A 21,989-nucleotide genomic window follows, 5' to 3' on the forward strand; every position below is an offset into this window, starting at 1 on the left:
CGGTGCATGCATCAAGCTCAAGAGCGCTGACAGTGTTACATTCGGATTGAAATTCAAGCGGTCCGCTGGCCTCCTCCTTTCCTAGGACAGATCACCGGAGCATGAAACTAAAGAATGATTTGGAAATTTAAGAGCGACAGGGAGATCGAGAGGAGTTTTGTTGCGGAAAAATACTTTAAGCAACCGTAACAAAAAAAGATATAGAACGATGGATAGCGTTCCGCGCGGTTTGCGATGTCGATGAACTGGTCTTTTTTAATCCATGTTCGAAAAAATATGTCCCCGATTCTGCGTTCAATCCCTGTGAGAAGAGGGAACCTGAAATGGTTGTTCAGGTGTCGCACGGTAAAATATTGCCATGCAAATGCTGTTAAATAAAATTCGGCGAAATAACAATTTCTGCCAATCGATGTAAGATTGCATTTTACTCAACAGTAAATGAAACGTTCGAAATATCTTCTGTTACAAATGAAAGTTTTGGTATGAATCACAAGAGTTAACTTGGTATGTATGAAATTAATTCCTAATAAAATTTATATAAAAAATTATTTCAGATTTACAGTTAAAATGGCATCGATTTCAAAGGGTTAAGTTACACCCTCGCAAAGCCTTTATAATCCAAACCTAGCAGATACAAAATATTCCGTGTTTCAAGAAGACGTATAAAACCTGAAGCATGCACGGAATATATATTATGCCAAACAAACAATTACATTTGACGCACGTGCACGGTCGCGGACGGCAAACGTTCCGTCTCTGGATAATTCTTTCGGTTATTTTAGGTTATTAAATTAAGGGTCAGGTCGGTCAAGTTTGTGCTCGAAATAAGCATGCCCCGAGAAAATACGCTCGAGTTTCCGGTGGACGGGAAACGACAATCAAGCAGCGCAAATAAATAAAGTAGCACACACGAGAAGTCGAAGACCCCGGGATACAATACTCGTACGGTGGAGAAATGCGCGGCCGGCGAACCGTTCCGGAATGCTCGCGGGACACTCCTTTTCGGGATACGGCGCCCGATGGATTTATTTTCGCCGATCGGAGATATACCCCTTTCATTATCCGAATGAATCCGGTCGGTCGCGGTGGCCGTTGCCGCGATGCTTTTCTGACCCGGTTTACCGAAGCACACGCCAGAACCGGCGCTGTCATCTTGCCGGGGCTGCGCGTGCCGATGAATATTTTATCGGGCGGGAATCAAAGATACGGCCGGCGTCGATAATACGAGAATGGAATCATAAATTCACGATACACCCGGCGAAACGACGCTGTGTAATTTCGTTGACTTTCGCAAATATAGACCGACGATTACGGATCTGTTGTCGAAGGGTGGCTCGCGTTTACTTGAAACGCGTCTTCAATCTTAATTTTGTAATATTTTTTATTTTTGGACGACAGAAATTGTTGGTTAGAACACAGCCTTGGTTATGTTGTAAAAATCTGGTAATCATTGACATAACCTAGGTGATCATTACATAATCTTGGTTATGTTGTAAAAACCTGGTCATTATTGACATAACCTTGGTGATTATTACATAATCTTGGTTATGTTATAAGAACCTGGTGATTGTTGGCATAACCTTGGTGATTATTACATAATCTTGGTTATGTCATAAAAACTTGGTGGTTGTGACATAACCTCGGTTATGTCGTAAAAGCTTGGTGGTTATGACATAACCTCGACGAAAAGTAGTAAACGTCAATATTTTTTGAACTTCTTAGTTCATATCATAATTAATTAAATCATGGCAGCATTGAAGCTACATTTTTGTAGAACAATTATAGTTATAGTTATACAAGGACACATAACCTCCTATAATAATCACTATTTTCGCACGGAAAAATTATCTTGTACTTTAATATAAAAAATATTATCAGATATACATATATGACCAATAGACCCACACAACCATAAAATCTGATTTATTAAAAAAAATCCTCAAAAAATAAAGACAAGAATTCTTCAGATCTGCTTCAAAATAAGTCATTTTCCCCATAGAAATATCCAAATCTTTTCGCCTCATCGATTAATCCGTTGAACACGGTAAAGGCCGAGACACGGTAACCCAGCTGAGCCTAATTGATTAGCCGGCGTGATCTATCCCCACCGTCTGGCCGCAGTAATGCACGATAAAATTCGATTCCCTCGTTTCCCCTCGCCGTCCGTTCATAAATAACCCGGATCCGCGTATAAAATTACAATGAATCTTATTTCGTAGCTCGCCGTGATGAGCAAGCCCCGGGAATCTTGTTACTTAATTCCGTCGGAAGTCGGCCGTCCTCCCCTACCCCCCACCCCCCCCCTCATGGGGGGCCAAAGGTAAAACCGGTAACTGTTTACGAGGAGCGTTTCGTTTCGAACGACAAAAAGGCTCTCTCTCTCTCTCTCTCTCCCGCCGGGCCGCGTCCGAAGCTATTAGAAAAGTCCGCGGAGGACTGTCCCTCCCCCCCCCCCCCCCTCCGCCCCCGCGCGCGCGCTGGAAAACCGGGAAACTGCGAAGTCCGATTAAAGTGTCCCCGCACGTCTCGGATTTCGTGCTCGATTTAGCCGATTTGAGCTCGCGTCGAACTACTTCTCCTCTTGCCCGTCCTATAACGTGCGTCCCCCCTTGCCCCCTCCACCTCCCCCTCCCCTCTCCCCTCTCCACGCCCCGCCATGTAGCTTCCTTTCCCGGAGCACCGTTTCACATCGGCGATCGTTAAACCTATCTCAAACATTCGAAAAGTTCGACCGCGGTTGATATGTACAGCGTGTCGCGGCATTATTCGAACTTGCCGGGCCCGAACTTCGGACAGATGGATACGGAACTTCCCGGATTCGAATGCGCGTCTTCTCACGGGGAATTGTAGTTCTTACCCCCGCGGCGTCCGGATGCGCGAAACGCGTCTTGACGGCTCCGCTCATTGTTTTTCGTCGCCTTTGACGGCTAATCGAATCTTCGCTGAATAATCAGCAAATACGCACAGGTTAAGTAGCGTAAATTAACGTAATTATTTTCTTGTGATTTTATATAAATATGATTTATTTGTATAAACATTTTGGTTAGTTTTGTTATACATTTAATAGACGTTCTTCGCCTGTTCTATTTATTTTATATATTTCCTCTGGCACGCGTGAAAGACTGATTAATTTGTTACAGTTATATAATATAAAATTTTATGACTGCTCCATTGTTCCGGGAAATTAATTTCTTCGTTATTTATTCGGTATTTACAGGCGAATTTTTCAGAAACTGTTTGTTGGGTTTGTAAATTGATTTGTTCTTTCTGTGTGCACAGTATACGCCATCTTTGAAGTAATGCTTCCGTTTTGGGGAGTAGTATGATGGAAAAATACGATTTATTAATTATTTGGTAGGAAATGATGAATTATTAAGGTATTAACATAACCTGACATAACCTCACATACGTGAAAGACTTATTAATTTATTACAGTTACATAACACAAAATTTTATGATTGAGGTTTTAGATTAACGTGCTCTCATTCTGCAAAAAGGACAGACCGAATTTATTATATTGGCTTCCGCATGATTTTTAGAGCTATCGGTTCGGACATTATACCGACATTATTCCGGTTGAATTATGATACATCTATGTGCACGCGTGACGTTAAGGAGCCCGATAGAACGTGACGATATAAATCATCCCTTGAAATAAAAATAGCGAAAGGAGACCACCGTTCGGCGGATACGCCGCGAACGTGGGAAACAGTTTAATATTTTTTTTTTATAAAACTAAAACTATTCGGGACGTTGAATTTGCGGTATTAAATATTCAGCGTGTGCGGCGCGGCAGGCCATTGCAGTCGAAAAATATGCTACGGGAAATATTTACATATATCCATCTGTGCGTCCTGTTTTTGCGGTCAAAAAGAAGAACACGTCAGATTCGCGGGAATTTATTTCTGCGATTCGTCTTGCATTTTACCGAGCGTCGAAGACCGGTGGACGCGAGGAATTTGGTGAAGAAGCAGGGGATGATTTTATGTGGAAAAAATAGAAATTTGGTGTAACATCTTTATGTTATATATTATAATATATTTTTAAATAGGATTTTGTTTTTGAGAAAATACGCTTTGAAGCTCGTTAAACTTTGTTAAGAATTTAGTTTTTTATTCTACTATAAATATTTTTACATTCGAGTTACTGGTGACAAATATTCACAATGATGGAATCAGTTCAACAATTAGATCCTTTAAAGTCAACTTTTTCGAAAACGAAGCCCCCGATAAAAAAATATACCAAATTCATTTTATGTTAAATTATTCCCTGCTCGGTTGGACTACGAATTCTGGCTCACCCTGTATAGTACATAGTAATATTGTAATGTATTAAAAGTAACACTTGTGTAACTTATGATTATTAATACATTAATAGCTACATTACTGGTCCCTGAAACTTATAATTATTAATAGACTAATAGTCATAACGCGTAAGTCATAATTAACACAAGTAAGTCGCAAGAACCCCAATTTAGTGCAACAATAGCATTTAATATTATATATATTTATAATATATAATTTCTAATGCCATAATATCTATTCCATCGCTTCATCTTGTTACAACAAAGTTACATTTCATATTTAATCATTCCACACAACATTACACAAAAGTAAAATACTTGAACAGAGCATAATAGCAGTTGACACCTTCGCGCCGATTTAATTAAGTACACTATTCCCCACTCGCGCTAATTGCGCGATTTAAAACAAGAACCGTGCCGAACAGCGTTCGCAATAATGTTCGATCGCGCGTTTGATGAGTTGGTTTTCACGGTCCTGTACGGCGACGTACCAATTACGAAAACGATATGTAATTTCGGAATTGACGGGCCAGAGCCCCCCCCCCCCCCCCCCGTCCCCCCGAAATGTCCCGATCCGCCTAGTTGCCGGCCATTTCCGTGTCACTTTTCGTTTAATTGCATTACATCGTCGCATAGCACTAAATAAAATAGTAAACAGAATTCGGTTAAGGGTAATTGTAACATAGTTGGCGGCTGAATAAATCAGCAGTAATTTCACCGTCGGCCCGAATTGTTAATGCATTTCGCTAGTCGACGTAGTCGATTCCTTATTCGGCGAATGGGCTCGTCGTTCCGTTATCAACCAGTTAATTGCTTTTGACGAGTATGGTCGTCCTGATATAATATTTTGTTATTTCATCGTGACGAGTATAATCGTCCTCATATAAATTATTGCTATTTCTTTATAAAGAATATAGACGTCTAAATACAAAATATTGGCATTTCTTCGTGACGAGTATAATCGTCCTAATACAAAATATTGCTATTTCCTTGTGACGAGTATAATCGTCCTCATATAAATTATTGCTATTTCTTTATAAAGAATATAGACGTCTAAATACAAAATATTGGCATTTCTTTGTGACGAGTATACTCGTCCTAATACAAATTATTGCTATTTCTTTATGACGAGTATAATCGTCCTAATATAAAATATTGCTATTTCTTTATAAAGAATATAGTCGTCTGAATATAAAATATTGGCATTTCTTCGCGACGAGTATACTCGTCCTAATACAAATTATTGCTATTTCTTTATAACGAGTATAATCGTCCTACTAGAAAATGTCACTTCTTCGTGACGAGTATACTCGTCCTGGTACAAAATACTGTCATTTTATCGTGACGGGTATACTCGTCAAAAATAGCTAACTGTTCCAGAAGAATAACAGACATACTTTATTAAACAATACATTACATAAAAGTATTGCATTTAAACAAAATACGAAGAAATTAAACACACACAATGTAAGCACAGTAAATTGCACACTGTTCGACACAAAATAATTTTCTGCGTAAAGAAATTGCAGCTATTAACTAGTTAGATATTCGCCTAGGTATACTAATTCCATTTCAACAAATCTTGTTATCGTGGTCGCGGTACCATAAACATTCCGTTAGCCTCGTAAATCATTATCCGCAATCCGGGACTCGTATTTTACGCAATTCCGTGTACGCAGAAGTGACACGCGTCGATCAAACCGACGAAGAATTATTCAGACCGGCGTCAGTGTCGCTGCGTGAACCCTTCAAACATTTTATAGACAGATTTCCGATAACTCTGTTATAATTTACCACCGCGCTGCTTCATTTCTAGCATTTATCACCGATTCCTTTGACGAGCGCAGATCGAGAATTGCTTCAGATAAAAATGTCGACGAGATTGAATTTTCTTCGGCCGGCTGATAAGAATTATTTGCTCGCGCGTCGGTGCAAAAAGGAAACGTGTAGTAGATACGGGAGAGAATCGTGTCTTTCTAAATAAACATACAGGTATATATATATCACGAACACGTGTGCAGGTTAGAGGATCTCTCGACGTACCGGTAAACGTTGTAAAACGCTAAGCAGCGTATCGTACGCTCGGCAAATACCTGCTAATGATTCCATTTGGAGAAACACAATCATTTCATTATGGGGATCGTCTCTCGCCCGTGATATTGCACCAAATAATTTCGCTACGTAATTACCTCATCTGCACTCATAGACTAAGTAATGAATTCATATTTTATGCCCCGCTTGCGTGTATAATGATCAACTTGAAACAGCGATATACACAGTTTTCGTGACGTTATGTAGCTTGATCCGATGTATTTGCATATTGTATAATACTCCGGCGAATCGCGAGTGTGTAGATAATCTGATCTGCGATCGTTAAGGCAGTAATTATAATTTAAAACAATTGCACGCTTTGTACCAAGGGCCGGTTTTGTATGATTAATAATAACTAAAGCGAGCAGGCTTTGCGTCGCCTCGCACTCTCGTCTTCGAAATGATATTATTTTGTAGGGAATCTAGTTTATGGGAAAAACTGGTGCGAAAATACTGGACCGTATTTTCTGCATAATCGTTAATAAATGTAATAATATCGCAGAAAATAAAATATATATACATATATATAATATGCATTTAAATACATAGGATCACGTGTAGAAGTTATGATCTATTATTTTTGGCAGCTAAGAAGGAGTGAGGTTAGGATGTCGCCCTTTCGTATTTTAATCGCGAAAGAATTATCAAAAATTTCGTAAAACTCAGGCGATGAACATAAAAGTAATTCTTGATGACAATATTAAAAATTATAAAAATCGTTCTTTATTTCGATCGACGACGTCCAAAGACAAAATAATAACTGCATCGATTTCTCGGCAGCTAAGAAGTGAGATTAGGTTGTCGCCCTTTCATAAATTAACTGTAAACAAATTTATCGTAAATTTTGCAAAACTCATTCGACGAACACGAAAGTAACTCATCGTGACAATATTAAAAATTATGAAAATTATTATTTTTTTAATCGATGACGTCGAACATTGAAATAAGAACTTCATCTATTTTCTCGCATTGTCAGTTATAAAAATTTGAACCTCATCCAATCTGCAGCCTTGAACAGAAACACAATGCGAGGGATAACTAGTAAAGACCTCTTTTATCAGAACACCTCGGTTATCCGAACCTGTACCCAAACGCGTTCGCGACAACCCTGGTTGCACCGTAATTTAAAAAAAGGCAGCGATTTTCTATCGGCGGCGCTTCCATTAAACACACAAGCGCGGAGATCCTTCGCACAGTTAAATATTCCGTGAAAACACCGCGCCGGCTCGTTTTACGGTTAACCATAACATCGAGTGGAGGCTCGTGTTCTCGCATTAACCGCAACTCCGCTCCGATCCGCGCCCCATTTCGCGATCATCCGCGACCCGCGGATAAATCGAAGCGCGCGCGCGAAATATTCGCCGGCAAATCGACCACCGCCGTCCCTCCCCACCCCTCCGCCCTTCCCCCTCCCCGCCCGCCGCCGAAGAACTTTTCCACCGCGTTTTCCTGTTTCCGGGAAACAGGATCGGCGGCGGCGAGCGGCGAGCGGCGACCGCGCGACGAGCAAAATTTAACGGGTTTAAAATTCAGGTTAGAGCGTAAGTGAATTTCCCGGGAGACGTTGCTGCCAGTCTGGGAAAATATATGGAAATGACAAAGTTTTTCTGCGCGGCCGGAGTACCTCTATTTGAAAGGCAGATCCGTACTTGCATAGGCGAAAGAATAATTTCGCACATCGTCTCGGCGCGCCGCCGCCGCCGTGCCGTGCCGTGCCGGGCCGCCGAGTTTTATTTCGCGGCATGCACATGGTGTCCCGTAACCCCTGATACAACTTGAATAACATACAACCGAGATGAGACCGTGAGCTACGCGACCAGAATAAAATTGTCGCTCTATTGTACCTGGAAATTAATTTCCTTTATTTTTTCGGCGTTTATGAACGAACTTTTTAGCAACTATTTGTTGGGTTTGTAAATCGATTTGTTATTCCAGTGTGTACAGAATATGTCATATGTGAAATAATGCTTTCGTTTTGGAGAGTAGTATGATGGGTTCGTTATTAATTTATTAATTTATTTGCCTGGAAAATATGAATTATTAAGATATTATGTTTCAGTTTGGAAAAGGAAAAGTAATCATGACATAAATGTAAAAGGAATTGAAGATGTTTTAGCGAATTGATGGTAGTAATTTTTTGTAGGTTAAGTATCTTGAAGTTGTAGCATTGTCGAAAGGTAAGGGAAAGTTGCAAAGAGTTAAACTTTATGCTATTCGAATACTGTATTATACTATACTATATTATACAAATTCTACCTTTATATCGAGAATTCTACTCATTAATAAAATTAAATTAGTAAAGTAATGCGCTAACGTCGATATATTTTTTGAACGTAAATCTGTAAAATTGTAATATTGAAAAATTGATCGAATATTGAAAAATATAGAATACTATAATAACTATTAATATCAGGATCTCGTGATTAAATTTCACGCACTTGAACACAGGTTCAGTAACTAATATCTCAATTTAATCAATTTAATCAATATAATAATTTTCAGTTACAATTGCCGACATATATTTTTACACTGCCATGATAAAACTGCGTTCGCAGAATTCACATTTGTCCGTAATAGGTACAAAAATTATAGCATTCGCGTATTTATTTTTGGTTACCTAAATGTCTTATTAATATACTTTTTACAAATTCTGCACAGTTTATTGCAGCACGAATTTGACGTTTCGCTGAAACGTAAATATTAGATACACCTACGTCGCATTCTCCTCGTGCATTCCTCATCTTCCACGAAAACTGAATCCGAGTTACGATGCATTTACGATCCGAGCAAGCCTCTACTATAGGTAGTGTTCAAGCTCATTGATGCATTCAAGGTCGTTGATCCACCCTCGTCTTCCTGTCACCACTTACGAGAACAGGTCGACCCTAATCCCGGTAATACGTTCGTCGCCTAATACCTGATTTTGGTAGAAGATGCGTTGCAACACGCTTCGTCGGTAGCTACGAAATCGTGCGCTCCGATTGACTCGAGAGAAATTCGATCCTAAACGCCGATGCGACACTCGCGATCCGATCGCTCGAACGAATCGGGGGTGAACGAAGTCGCAAATAGCGCAGTCAACTTTTACAAAACCGTGGATTACAAACTATCGTATCGATACATATATTTACAACTAACTCTTAGAATTAATTTCTATAATATTTCGTACTTTGATAATGGAAAAATTAAATTTGGTTTTGATTTAAAATAAATTAGTGATATTCATATTCAGTAAATCATGCATGAAATCTTTATCACGAGTCTAACTCGTTATTATACTGCAAAGGGTTAATGCTGCTTAAGTTAATTCATACGGTCTCTGAACTAATACGCAAAACGTTCGTAGGAGTAATCTACTTTGTTCAATGTAAAAGTAGCAATGCATTCTTTAGTTCAGATGGACATAGCTTCCTCGGCAGTACAGATATTAATAAAATTACTAAACCCCTTGTCGTGCCATTTTGTTTACAGTCAGGATAATTTCTCGATTTCAAGAATTTAAATGAAAGAAATCTATTATTTATACGAGAGAACAGAATTTTATCCCGACTTGAATAAACAGAATAACGTTCATAACCGAGATTATTATTAACACGACAAGGGTTTAACAACTCGAATTTGTTTAATAAGATAAAACTTGGGAGCTAAGATGTACGATGCCTAGTGGTGTATACATTCAAGCATCTTGCATTTTGCAAGCGGAAACCATTTTTCATAGAACGATGAAGCTTCAACGTAGCTTCAAATATTAATATTTAAATATTATGTAAATTCAATTTGGACCCACCGACATACAAAATGAATATTAGTCTCCCACAGATTGATTATCTACAACCACTAATAATAAAGTGAGATCGTCGGACCAGGAGAGCTCTGATTTTTCGATCAGACATTCCGCAATGCTTTTAATATTTAAACGAATGATACCCTTTTTACAACAGACAATCAACAGTCTTTGAGATACGTGAGTTAAAGTTTTTTCTATAAACACAGGCGTAACTGATTATTTGGAAATTATTCGAAAGGTACCGTTAGCAAAAGCTCCATCATCGCGCAAAGGCTGATCAAAAAGTCAAAGTGACACTCGATGACCCGTAGTCGCAAGTCAAATGTTCAGATCAAAACAAATCCTTCAAAGATCCAAATTCCAGCAGATTAAGCAGCATCTTCGCCAAGATCTCGTTGATCTCGTCACCGCCCAGCGATCGCGCCAACTCTCCTCTCTCGTCGACCGGCATGTCGGCCATATCTTCGGGCGTCAGGTCGCATTTTCCCATGACCGTCGACAGGAAAAAGGACGCGATCGTGTAACCGAACAGCCCTTTCTTCTTGTATTCGTCGAGCAACGCCTCGTACGAAAATCGCTCGAGATTCTCGACGTTGTTCTCGTTCAGGCATTCGATCAGCGAGTCGTTGTACGCTTTGAGGACGCTTTCGATCATGTTCTTGTCGAGCTCCTCGGCGCAGTGCAGGCTCAGGTAGGTGGACAGATCGAGCACCGGCGATCCGTACCGCATCATCGCGAAATCGATGAACATCGCTTTCACTTTTCCGTCTTCCTCTTTGAAGAAGGTGTTGTTCAACGTGAAGTCGCCGTGGCATATCGTCGCGAGCGGCTCCTCCGCGTCGATGCACTTTTTTATCAGGTTCTCGTTTATGTTCCCCAGCCATGCCGACAGCTTGTCGCAGAAGCTCTTCTCGTGGCCGTTCTCCCGCATATAATCGACGCATCTCGATGCCGTCGCGTCCACTATCGGCCCGAAACCGTTCACCGGGTCGTCGTCGCGGTACCTCGACTCGTCTATGTCCTTGACGAAGTCGAAGAATTCGTCTCGACGGTGATCGCGCATCGCGTAACCTTTCGTGTGGAACCGCGCGATCTCTTGGAGCGCGGCTATCGTGTAGTCCATGGGGACGTTGTACCTGGAACACGTCATTATTTTCACTTAATTTACGCTTAGCAATAAGTTATGAAATTTTGTAGAGTGCTCGGTTCAGGTTTCATATCATTTTAAGATGATTTTCTAAGCTAGATTATGTAGCAACGAGCACGTGATATATCAACACTTTGCACTGGAATGTTCTGTTTGATATCGCTGATAATTATGTTATTGTCGGAAGGAATCATTTTCGATTCAATAGGATTTTTCAGCGTTTCGTATTTTCTTCTGCGAGTGCAAAGAGTCAAATGGCCATTTTAAGTGCTCCCATTTACGACTATGAATTTATTAGATCGAGAATTTTATGGATTTATGAAGAACACGAAAGGCAAGATAACATTTCTGAAGGATTCTAATGTATTTCATTCATTATTTAAGAAACCAAATCAGGTACCATCTAACTCTAATTTCATTTAATTATCTGAAAAAAAATCTGATCTTGCTCGTAGATCGACAATCTAATATTTTTAGTTATTTTTCTATTCTGTAGCTTGTTACGGAAGACAGTAACGTAACATCAGTAAATTCTCTCGAATCGTCCCTGAACTTGGAACCAAAAATGGACAATCTGGGAAGAGGAGATACGATTATTCGCGCCTCGCAGCTCGCCTTTATAGATATCGACAATCGGCGATTATAAAATCGAGCCACGTGGTTCGAATAATCGTATTTCCTCTTCCTAAATTGTCCATGTACGCTTACAAGCAATTGGAGATAATTCATTGTACTTACGTTAAGCATCTATATATCTTGAGCAGAAAAGTACTTCTAGAATTATTTCAAGTACGTGACATGTATGAGAACGTGGCAAATGTATGTCTATAATTATTTTACTCGAAGACTGAGGCTAATGGAAAAAAACGATTTCACCAAATCCGTAAGAATCGTCGAATGATTAATGAAACGCGGAATCTGTGTTGGACAGTGTAATTAATGAATCGCAGATTATTATGGAAAATTGTATATATACACATTCCCTTGTTTCCTTAATAATTTTAAGTGAAGTACTTAATTTTATTTAATTTTATTTAACTTTAACTTAACGTTATCCTTTGCTTTCGTCTATGATTTATCTACTCATTTCTGATATAGATGCTAAAAACCTGTCACGTAACTCATTCATGGAGAACATTACAATACAGTCAATTTCGTCGCCTATCACGAGTCCTACACTCAGAGCTCAATTGCGGAAACTACTATCGAACCATGCACAGCATCAGCGGTAATAAAACGACCGAGCAACACGTTGGCAGGCATGGTCGCCAATTAAAGATGAGCCGGAGAACCGCGGTCGTCGTCAAGAAACACAGTCGCAGCAATTAATCTTAGGCATCTACCTCCACGAGCACAGGTGATATCCCCTTTCCTCGATGTTCTCCAGGATGAGGACGCTCTTGGTCGGCGGGTCCTCGTGGCTGTAGTAGCAAACAGGTAGGTCCTCGTGGCCGATCGCGTATCTGTCGTAGAACAGTATCTCGTTGTGGAACTGTTCGTCGGATTTTAACATGTCCCGGATGGCCGGCAACAGCGGCGGTCTCTTCACCACGACGCGAATGGTCTTCTTTCCTTCGTCGCCATAGTTCGCGGTGATGCTCAGGAAGAACATGCTCGAGAGAAAGAACGACTCGCCCGGCGACTCGAGATTGTAGCTGACATGCTTGAAGTCCTTGCCCATGCGCTCGGTCATCAAACTGATCCACTGGTCAATCTCCTCGATAGTATCGGACGAGTTCTTGTACGTCTCGTTCCCCATTGTTGACGGTCACCGTCGCCAGTCTTTCGCTGACAACGCACGTTGACAACTGTCACTGGCAACGGCCACTTGAAACGATTACCGGCAACGATCACTATAAAGGAATACCGACTATGATCACTAAAAACGACTACCGATAATTACTACTGAGATTACTGACAACTACTATCGTCAACAACTATCGACGACTACCGACGACGACTACCGACGACGACTACCGACGACGACTACCGACGACGACTACCGACCACGACTATCGTCAACTACCATCGACGACTACCGGCAACGACTAATGACAACGACCGTTGTCGGGAGCGATGCAACGCGGGTATTATCAAGTGCACGTGATGATTCGAGCCGAAGAGTGGGAGATTCTAGGTCATCCCGCGGCGGCAATCTCGCGATCCGAGCTGTCTAAGACCCGCGTGCACGACGAACAGCTTCACAATGGTCGACACGATCCAGGAGATCGGTGTTATAACTAGTTCCCACGCGGCGAGGACTGTCGACTATCACTAAGTCCTCCTAGTCATCGTCTGGGATTATGCAATTGCAATTGTTCCGCTCGGTTGCCGATAACTCTCGTAGATTCGTTTTTTTCTACCGAGAAACTTCCGCGGGCCAGTGTTGCGACAGGATCTGCAACATGAACGCGGTTGACTATTTCCCCCACTCTAGAGAGAGGATGGTAGAAGGGGAAATAGTAATATACCCGTATCACTAATATTACAGCGGACTCAATTTGTTCTAGTTTGAATGTTCTTAGCAACCAAGGTGACCTCCATTTTGTAAATGGAACATTAAGTACCTTTTAATGTTATGATTAAATGGACTTTAAGGAGGGATAGTAAACGTAATATTGTATTTATTATTATAATGAAGGTTGATAAGGCTAAGTATATGTGACTTTTCCTGGCTGTGTGAGTTTAATTGTTTTTATAAATTTATTCCTTGAGTTTCAGTTGTTTGGCGTTATTTTTAAAATAAACTGAATCAGCCTTAGTTTCTATAAAAATGAAATTATCATACTGCTTGTTAAGTATACTATGATTTCCTCCCTTTTAGTTTATTCGCAAGGTTCAGGATTTATTAGATAAGATTTATAAGATTAACTGTACGTGGCGTCATTATCTTGGTATAATGTCTTGAAAGAGACAGTACATTAATGTTTATTCCATGCCTGAATATACTTAAATGCTTAAATATTAATAACAAGGGATTAGAATTTTATTCCAACTTTAACCTTTTAGGCACGACGCGCCACCATAGTGGCTTTCGTGAATGTTGCGTGCTTTACTCAATTGTTTTATTAATGATTAAAGTAAACGATTAAAGTGGAAGTGTGTATACATATACGTTACACTAAGAAAAAAAATATATGTAATTAATACTATATATGGAAAAAAATGTATATTAAGAAAAATGGTAATTTAGTTATGAAACACTTTATTTGCGCAAAATCCAGCCGTGCCTAAGAGGTTAAAGATCAGAATAACATCCATACTTAATAATTTATTACGACGAATTACCATCAGGAGTCGAACTCGTCGAAGTACGGTAGGGCGTTAAAGTTCAGGATCGACGAAACTAAACGCCGGTACAAATGATCGCGAGCACACCGTCGAAACAAAGTAAACAACCCCGTAATGTCACAGTCGTTTTTACTCCGGCATCGCTGTACGTGCGCGGTCGCGTCGGACGTGCTCTGATTATGATGCGCGCGGAAACTTAATTGAATAATGGCCAATTGTCCGCGTAGCAGACATAATTAATCGGTCGGCGAATGAAGAATGATTCGATAGCGGAGAACGAACTGGGAATATAACACGCTGGCAGTCAGTCAGCGGAAATTGTAGTATCGCGGGCCGTGTGCTGCGCGCCACGACGGAGCTGGGTATTACGAACTTTCTTTCCCTTTTGTTCCAAGCCATTTATCACTCTCGGCGGATGGCCACTTCTTCGCAGTGTCAATATTTACGCCCCGGTACGGCCGAAAATTTTTCCCGCCGCGTCATTCCCGGTTTCGTCATCGTCCTTCAGCCGACGGATTTATATTGTTCCGCTACCCGTATCTTATCGATGTTTACTAGACCGATAGCGCGCGTTTGAATATTCCGGTAGCATTTCTAAACTCGCCCCAAAAGCCGATCACTCGAGCCAGAAAGTATAGAGTGAAACGTGTCGCGCGAAATTTCAATCACGATCGGATTGCTAATTATTTGATTGCTTTTAGATATCGTCGAGGAATCAGGATTTGCAATCGATTCGTTCGCGATCGATTTGAAATTGTTGGAGAAGGATATCGATTTCTTTACGGCTTTTATTCTCGCAGTTTCTCTTTTGTCTTTCCATAATTATTGTTCTTTATGTTTCTCTGATTAGGTCTAATATGCCGGTGAAAGTATTCTGTTGAAAATGTAGGACTGCTGGAATTTAGAAATTCAAGTAGACGCCAAGGTCTAGGTTAGATGAGATCTTCTATGTAGCTCTATCATTTTTCTGTTGCGTTGTACCTACCGATGGCGTCATGGCTATAATGAGACATGAGTAATGGAGGCAATAATGACTGTCAACATTCATTGTAGTCGATGTCTGTCGCGTGAAATGAAATGGAAGGATAGTTCGTACGAGTTAATTCAAAATATTCATTGCCTATTTGTGACGATTAAAATATCCTACATTTAACAGTAATTTACTTATCATTTCTCTTTTTTAAATAAAACTATTCCATGATGACAACTTTTAGATTTTAAAATATTATTGTTAGCGCATTGTTGGATTCCGCGTTGGCGAAAAAAACACAACACGTTTTGTACAAAATCTTAAAGTTTATTTATCTATTAACGGTGTATGTGCGACTCGTACTCGCGATCGTCCGGTATGGCTTCAAGAAAAAGGTCTGGTCTTTCCTAAGAATTATATGTAGAGTGTTTTTGGATGCGATGCGGAAGGGAAGGTGGATGACGTGGAGGACGATAAGGCGGGCCGAGGTTCAGGAAAGCGACGCGGCAGGTGCTGGCGGGTTTAAGGGTCAGTTCGAGTTGATGCGTAATTTGTTATGCCGTTCTTACTGACTAATCGGGACGACTTGGCGTCAGAGATAGACGGGTTCGTCTATCTAACAGATAGACGGGCGGGTATCTAACAGCATCGTTAATACTTACTACAGTGAAGCGTAGTATAATCTATTTATAATTATTTAAAATATAATCAAACTACCATCTTCACAAGATTACGTTTAATAAATACAAATTAATATACGCACGTAACTTTAGAGGTTGTTATTTCTTTACCGAAATCTTTTGTTGCTCCGTATTACACGCTCGTTGCATTATCCTACCAATATTACAGAGAATAACATTCTATCTTACCTCGAGTTCACGATTTTTGATCATAATGAGGAGTGCTTGTATTATAATCTACAACCTAATGATGATAAATAATTTACTTGCTCGGGATTCGCTTCCTCGTTACGCTACACAATACGCTCGCCACTATTTATGGCAACTATCGATTTCCTATTCGTGTCCGCAACAGTTGCAAGCAAAAAAAGAATCGGCCTGATCGAATACCGAGCTGAAAGTTCAACACTAGTCTTGAAACAATATAGTTTACCGTTTTAAAAACAGTTTTCCAATATTTATTTCTCATTCGTTTTTTATACTTATCCTCCATCCTACCTTTTCGTTGTCCCAACTTATTGTTATTTAGAAAGTAAGATATAATTGGAGTTTATTATGCATAACTAAGGATTCTATTTAAATCATGAATTAATTATTTATTTTTTACTGTAATTTATCAATTCAATTAGGCGATAAATATTTTTGTATCGATATCTTGTCTCTTTCCAAATTCTGCCATTGGCACAGAGCAAACCAAACCTAGTTCCGCTGATTGGTTTGGCTGTCTAGCGCCAGCTGATCTCGCCTCTCATTGGCTACCGTTTTTCGTTAATAATTCGAAGACGAAGCCACGGATAGCATTTCCAGTAAGGAAAAAGTTATTTCAAATGATCTCAGGAAGTGCTAGGAATTCATCTCTTCCCAGAATTAACATAATTTTTGGCATCCTGTATATAAACTTGAAGATGTATAGTATGACACATTACCAACCGGTTATTCAGCAGTAAACATTTTTATATTCCCATAACATTATCACTAGGCTATATATTTATTTCATCTATTTTATTTACTTTATTTATCGCAAAAGGTTTATAATATCTAAAAAATTATGTAATGTCATTAATAGATAACAAATTATTGACAACTGATTTACAGGCTACTATCAATATGAATAAAAATTCGATTTGCAGGTTACCGGTCGAAATAAAAATTCGATTTGCAGGTTACCGGTCGAAATAAAAATCCGATTTGCAGGCAGCCGGTCGCCAAAGCGTCAAGAACGATTAGAAAAACGAGAACGACGAACGTGTTAAGTGTTTACGCGCGAAGGCTCCCGCGGCGCGCTCGGACAGGCCGGGGAAGAAGGATCCCGGCGTTTGCTATGTATTGTTAGGAGGCAGGCCTGGAAATTCGCGAGGCGGCTGTGGTTCGCTGGCTCGCTCACTTAAAACTCCACTCGAGCTGGGCTGCCGCTGGTATCCTCACTTTCATTTCGGCCCGTACGTCACGAGGGTCCACTCATGCGCGGCCAATTCAGTTAATTTCGTCTCGCGAGCCAAGAAGACGATTTCGCGCTGCTTGCCTTTCTGGATCGCGGCTACCTCTCCTCTCCTACTCCTCTCGAGTGGGGCTCGTCCTTCGTCCGCGATCCTCCACCCGCCGCCGCCTCCTCCTCCTCCACCTCCGTCGTTATTTTTCTTGCGCAGCGCCGCGGCATTGTTCCCGGAAAATTTCTCTCGGGGTCCAGCGAGAGGGCAAACACCGTGAAAGAAACGCGAGCCGCTGGCGACCGGCGTTAATTGATAATAATTGAAGTTGATCGATGCTCGCCCCGTCGCGACGAGGCGGAAAATAGCTGTATTATCGAAGAGACCATAAATATGCTCTGCGTGCGTACAATCCCGTTCAGAAGTCACGGTAGGCGCGGCCGGTCGCCCTGGGGAAAATCTTGGTGTCGACTGCACCGTGATTCTACCCTATTTTATTTAATTTTTTTTTATTTCACTTCATGTTGTTTTTTATTTTACTGTGATTTTATATTATATTATTTTTGTATTTCATTGCGATTTTATATTATGTTATTTTTGTATTTTACTCCGATTTTACTTTATGTTAATCCTTTATTTTGCTATTATTTTATATTACGTTATTTTTTTATTTTATCGTGATTTTATTTTATTTGACAAACGACCAAGTGCGTCATAAAACTTGAGAAATAAATAAGACAAGATTATTAAAATACCATAAACTCTAGTATAAATGCAGAATATTTTTCTACCTCTTTAAACAAAATTAACCAATCCTGATCTTCCGTCAATTATTAATATTTATTAATAATATTATTAATATTTAAAATCAATGAAGCCTTGATAAATCAAATCCTGACACAGTGTTCTATATCTATACAATACGTAACAACTTTCCCCGTCGTTAGAACAACGCGAAAACTATCCCAAGCGGATTGTCACCGCTCACGGTCATTACGTTCGTTCCGCGAGAATTCGAAAAATAATATAAGGAGCGCAGAGAAGGAAGTAAGGGAACGGAAATAAAAGAACAAGCCTCCCCCGGTCCGCGAAAGGAACAGTCACTGCAATTGCTCTCCACTGAAGAAGCGCTCTTGTATCATCAGTTTGAAAGTTGCGCGTAATGATTCCCTTATTCCCGAGTGACTGAGCGGGAAAGCAAGTCAATAATGGTGTTCAATGAATGTAAGTACTAACAGCGATAAGCACCGGAATGATTTTTCTCGGTCCCATCCAATTCTTACGAGAACCGAAGAATATTTCTTTTATTTTCTTCTTCTCGCGATTTTCCAACTTCCGAAGAGTTTATAACAAAAGGGTGCGGAGATCTGTGAGATACTATAGAAATTACTATGTGAGGCGTGAGTGAAAATAATATTTACTAAATTTAATTTATTAATTTTTATTTATTAAATTAAATATCTATATATTTGCCGAACTTGAGAAATAAATATAATATATTGCCGAACTCAAAGATAAATATAATAAAATATATATATAATATATTGCCGAATTGAGAAGACTATATTCTTCTAAACGGTACATCGCCATTAAGCTAAATGAAAATATATAAATTCGCTATTTTTGAGAATGCATTATCCGCCGCGCCACGGAAGAGCAACTAAAATACGTACAATTCAATTCGATCGAATCTGTTTTACCAATTAGCGCCGTCCACCGCAACCATTTATTTCCATAACAGTTCTCGCAATAACAATGCGTTGTTAAATGCAACGCACTCGTTCTTTTGAAACCCCGCAACAATATTCCACGGGAAGGCCATTGATTTTTTAAATATCGCGCGGCCTCCGTTGCAATTTCAAATAACAATTCCCATAAAAGCCTGAAACACCGTTCGACCAACTCCCGCCACCGCCTCCCTCCCTCCCTGCCTGCCGCGAAAGTAATTACATTTTGTCGCCGCGAAAAGAATTTAGGGTGTAGAAATATCCGCGCGAAATGAATTCACGATAAAGATCGCGGGTACGCGCGAATCGAAATTCCTGGCGAAATTCGGTCTTTTTAGAAATCATTGCACGTTGGTGCGAACACTGTATCGATAAGATCGTGTAATTGGACGAAATATAATGTTCGGCTATATGTTTCGTGATTTATTTTGTAATCGAAGCGCGGCGAAAATGAATGTGGGAAACGAATGGAAAAGCTGATGTGTCGTTTGGAAAATGTAATGGAAGTCGAGTGATGGTAATTAGTTAGCTTGCTCTATTGGTTGAAAGTAGTTTTTTCTATCGATGGGAAAGAGTAACTTTTTAATGAAGCATTCGTTACATGTACGTTTTTAGCCGCAGTTACCTAGAACATATTCTAACAAGGTAGTATGCAAAGTTGTGGAACGTCGAAAATTGTGTAAATTGTGTTCCGATTGATAATGAAAGTTTTATTAATTAACAAGAAAGTGTTTTGTATGTCGTTTTATTTAATTTTGAGTTTCTTGGAATCGATGAATGCTGTATATAAAAAAAAGATAGGAGAAACTTATGAATTGTTTCATAATTATTTATTGCAGCTACCATCGTTAAATTTTCAAAGCTTTTTGCGATGTATTGTTGCATTATTTATTCTAAGGATATCGTTCTTGCATTTTCAACCGATTACAATTATTAATCTTTTGCAATTGAATGGCGACTCTAAGTTACCACTGAAATTATTCTATCACGTTTCAAACTAATATTTATACTAACAAATTCTCGATTTAAAAAAATTGTTGAAAGTGAAACTATTAGTATAAGTCACAAGAATTAATTTCACATGCATAAAAATGCACTTCGCCACTTAAAAATGAAAATACCACAAGTCAGAAAAATAATCTTAAATTGACAATTAAATCGCTTCGAGTGCAAAGGGTTGAACGTTCTTATCCAACTCCTTCTTTCACATCCTTTTTAACATTTCTTACAATTACTATGGACAATTTTTATTTCGCAAGAATATGCTTTGAAATCCTATGCTGAAAATTCAGCATTTGACAAACCATTCAATCACTGTCTTACCACCCTTAAAAACCAGACCGTTCACGAGAAAACGAAACAACTAACCGAACAACCGAGTATCATTTAGCGTGGACATTTCTGACCGCTTAAATCACGCGGCATTGCAAAGGAAATGAATTCTTTCTCAAAAGAAGAAGTGGAATCTCGCCGCTAAATCTCTGCGGACACGGTTTCCATCAGCCAGTTTGCGCACACGCGCGGTTAGGCGAAGGAAAAGGACGTTTAACCGGGGAGACCCATCATAATTCTTGTTTTCCTTCCTGTTTGCGTGGGGCCGTTCGACTCCTGGGGGAAGGGTGAGCGAGCGCGGGGGGGTCAGGGGCGAAGAAAAGGAGGGGACTGCTCTTTCCGGTATGAAAATGTTTCTCGTGATTCCTCGGGCCGGGCGACGGTTTTGCATAATAGCGGTTGACGTTGCTTTTTTAAGTGGTTCTCCACGAGCCGTCCCCCCTCCCCTCCCTTCGTCTCCCGAGTATCCACCGCGCGCGCAGCTGGAGGGAGGGAGAGGGGAGTTCGCTACGTTCCGCCTTGGCGCGATGAAAATGCAAATTCGATCGGTATCGAGCACGAAACGCTCGGGCCCCGGCTCTTGAATGAAATTTAGAAAATTTCGGGAGGGGGGTGGGGGGCTAGGGCGCGGGGCGCCCACACACCGCGTACACGGGTCTTATGAATTTTACATTAAACATCGCGTAACCACGTTTCGCGGGGAATTTGATATTCAAATAAATTATCCGCGCGCCGGTTGTTTGAACGTTGCTTTCCTGCGGCCGGTGTTTACCCTTCGAGATTCAAGCGGAATCCTGCAAACTATATTTCTGGAGATCGATCGCTATTTTCGAGTCATTTTTTTCGTTTCGCGGGTATTTAATACGAAAGCGTTGTTTGTTGAACGCGATTGCATGGAAAATTCAATCTTTACTATCTTATCACTTTAAGCGCAATAATAAATTAAATTGATATAATTAAAAAATAATTGTGATAAAAAAAGTAGGTAATTTAAATATTGATTACTGACTTAGTTATAATAATTTTTTTCATATTTGAAAATGTGATTCATAGTGAACGCGATTGCGAGGGAGATTGAATCTCTACTATCGTATCACCTTGGGTACGATAATAAATTAAATTGATATAATTAAACAATAACTGTAACAGAAAAATTAGGTTATCTATTAATTTAATTATAATATTACTTTTCGTACCCTAGATCATTTGTAAGTAATTATTCGCTTTTATACTG

General features: G+C 39.9%; 1 protein-coding gene across 1 annotated transcript; it reads right to left on the bottom strand.

The window, feature by feature from the left end:
• Nucleotides 1–10,133: 10,133 nt before the first annotated feature.
• Nucleotides 10,134–13,701, bottom strand: LOC144478102 (uncharacterized). Its single transcript, XM_078195826.1, has 2 exons — nucleotides 12,672–13,701; nucleotides 10,134–11,317 (listed from the first exon to the last, which is right to left on the bottom strand). Exons 1-2 carry the CDS (start codon nucleotides 13,085–13,087, stop codon nucleotides 10,513–10,515), a joined length of 1,221 nt encoding a protein of 406 aa, XP_078051952.1. The 5' UTR covers nucleotides 13,088–13,701; the 3' UTR covers nucleotides 10,134–10,512.
• Nucleotides 13,702–21,989: the final 8,288 nt, after the last annotated feature.

The sequence above is a fragment of the Augochlora pura genome, chromosome 2, assembly GCF_028453695.1.
Source record: "Augochlora pura isolate Apur16 chromosome 2, APUR_v2.2.1, whole genome shotgun sequence".
In the NCBI taxonomy this organism is placed as follows: Eukaryota; Metazoa; Arthropoda; class Insecta; order Hymenoptera; family Halictidae; genus Augochlora; species Augochlora pura.

Bases quoted from the DNA above. Each gene is read 5' to 3' on its own strand.
- LOC144478102 (XM_078195826.1), bottom strand. From the start codon at position 13,087: ATGGGGAACGAGACGTACAAGAACTCGTCCGATACTATCGAGGAGATT. The intron at 11,318-12,671 runs GTAGATGCCTAA...GACGTGTTCCAG, and splicing joins TATCACCTGTGCTCGTGGAG to GTACAACGTCCCCATGGACT.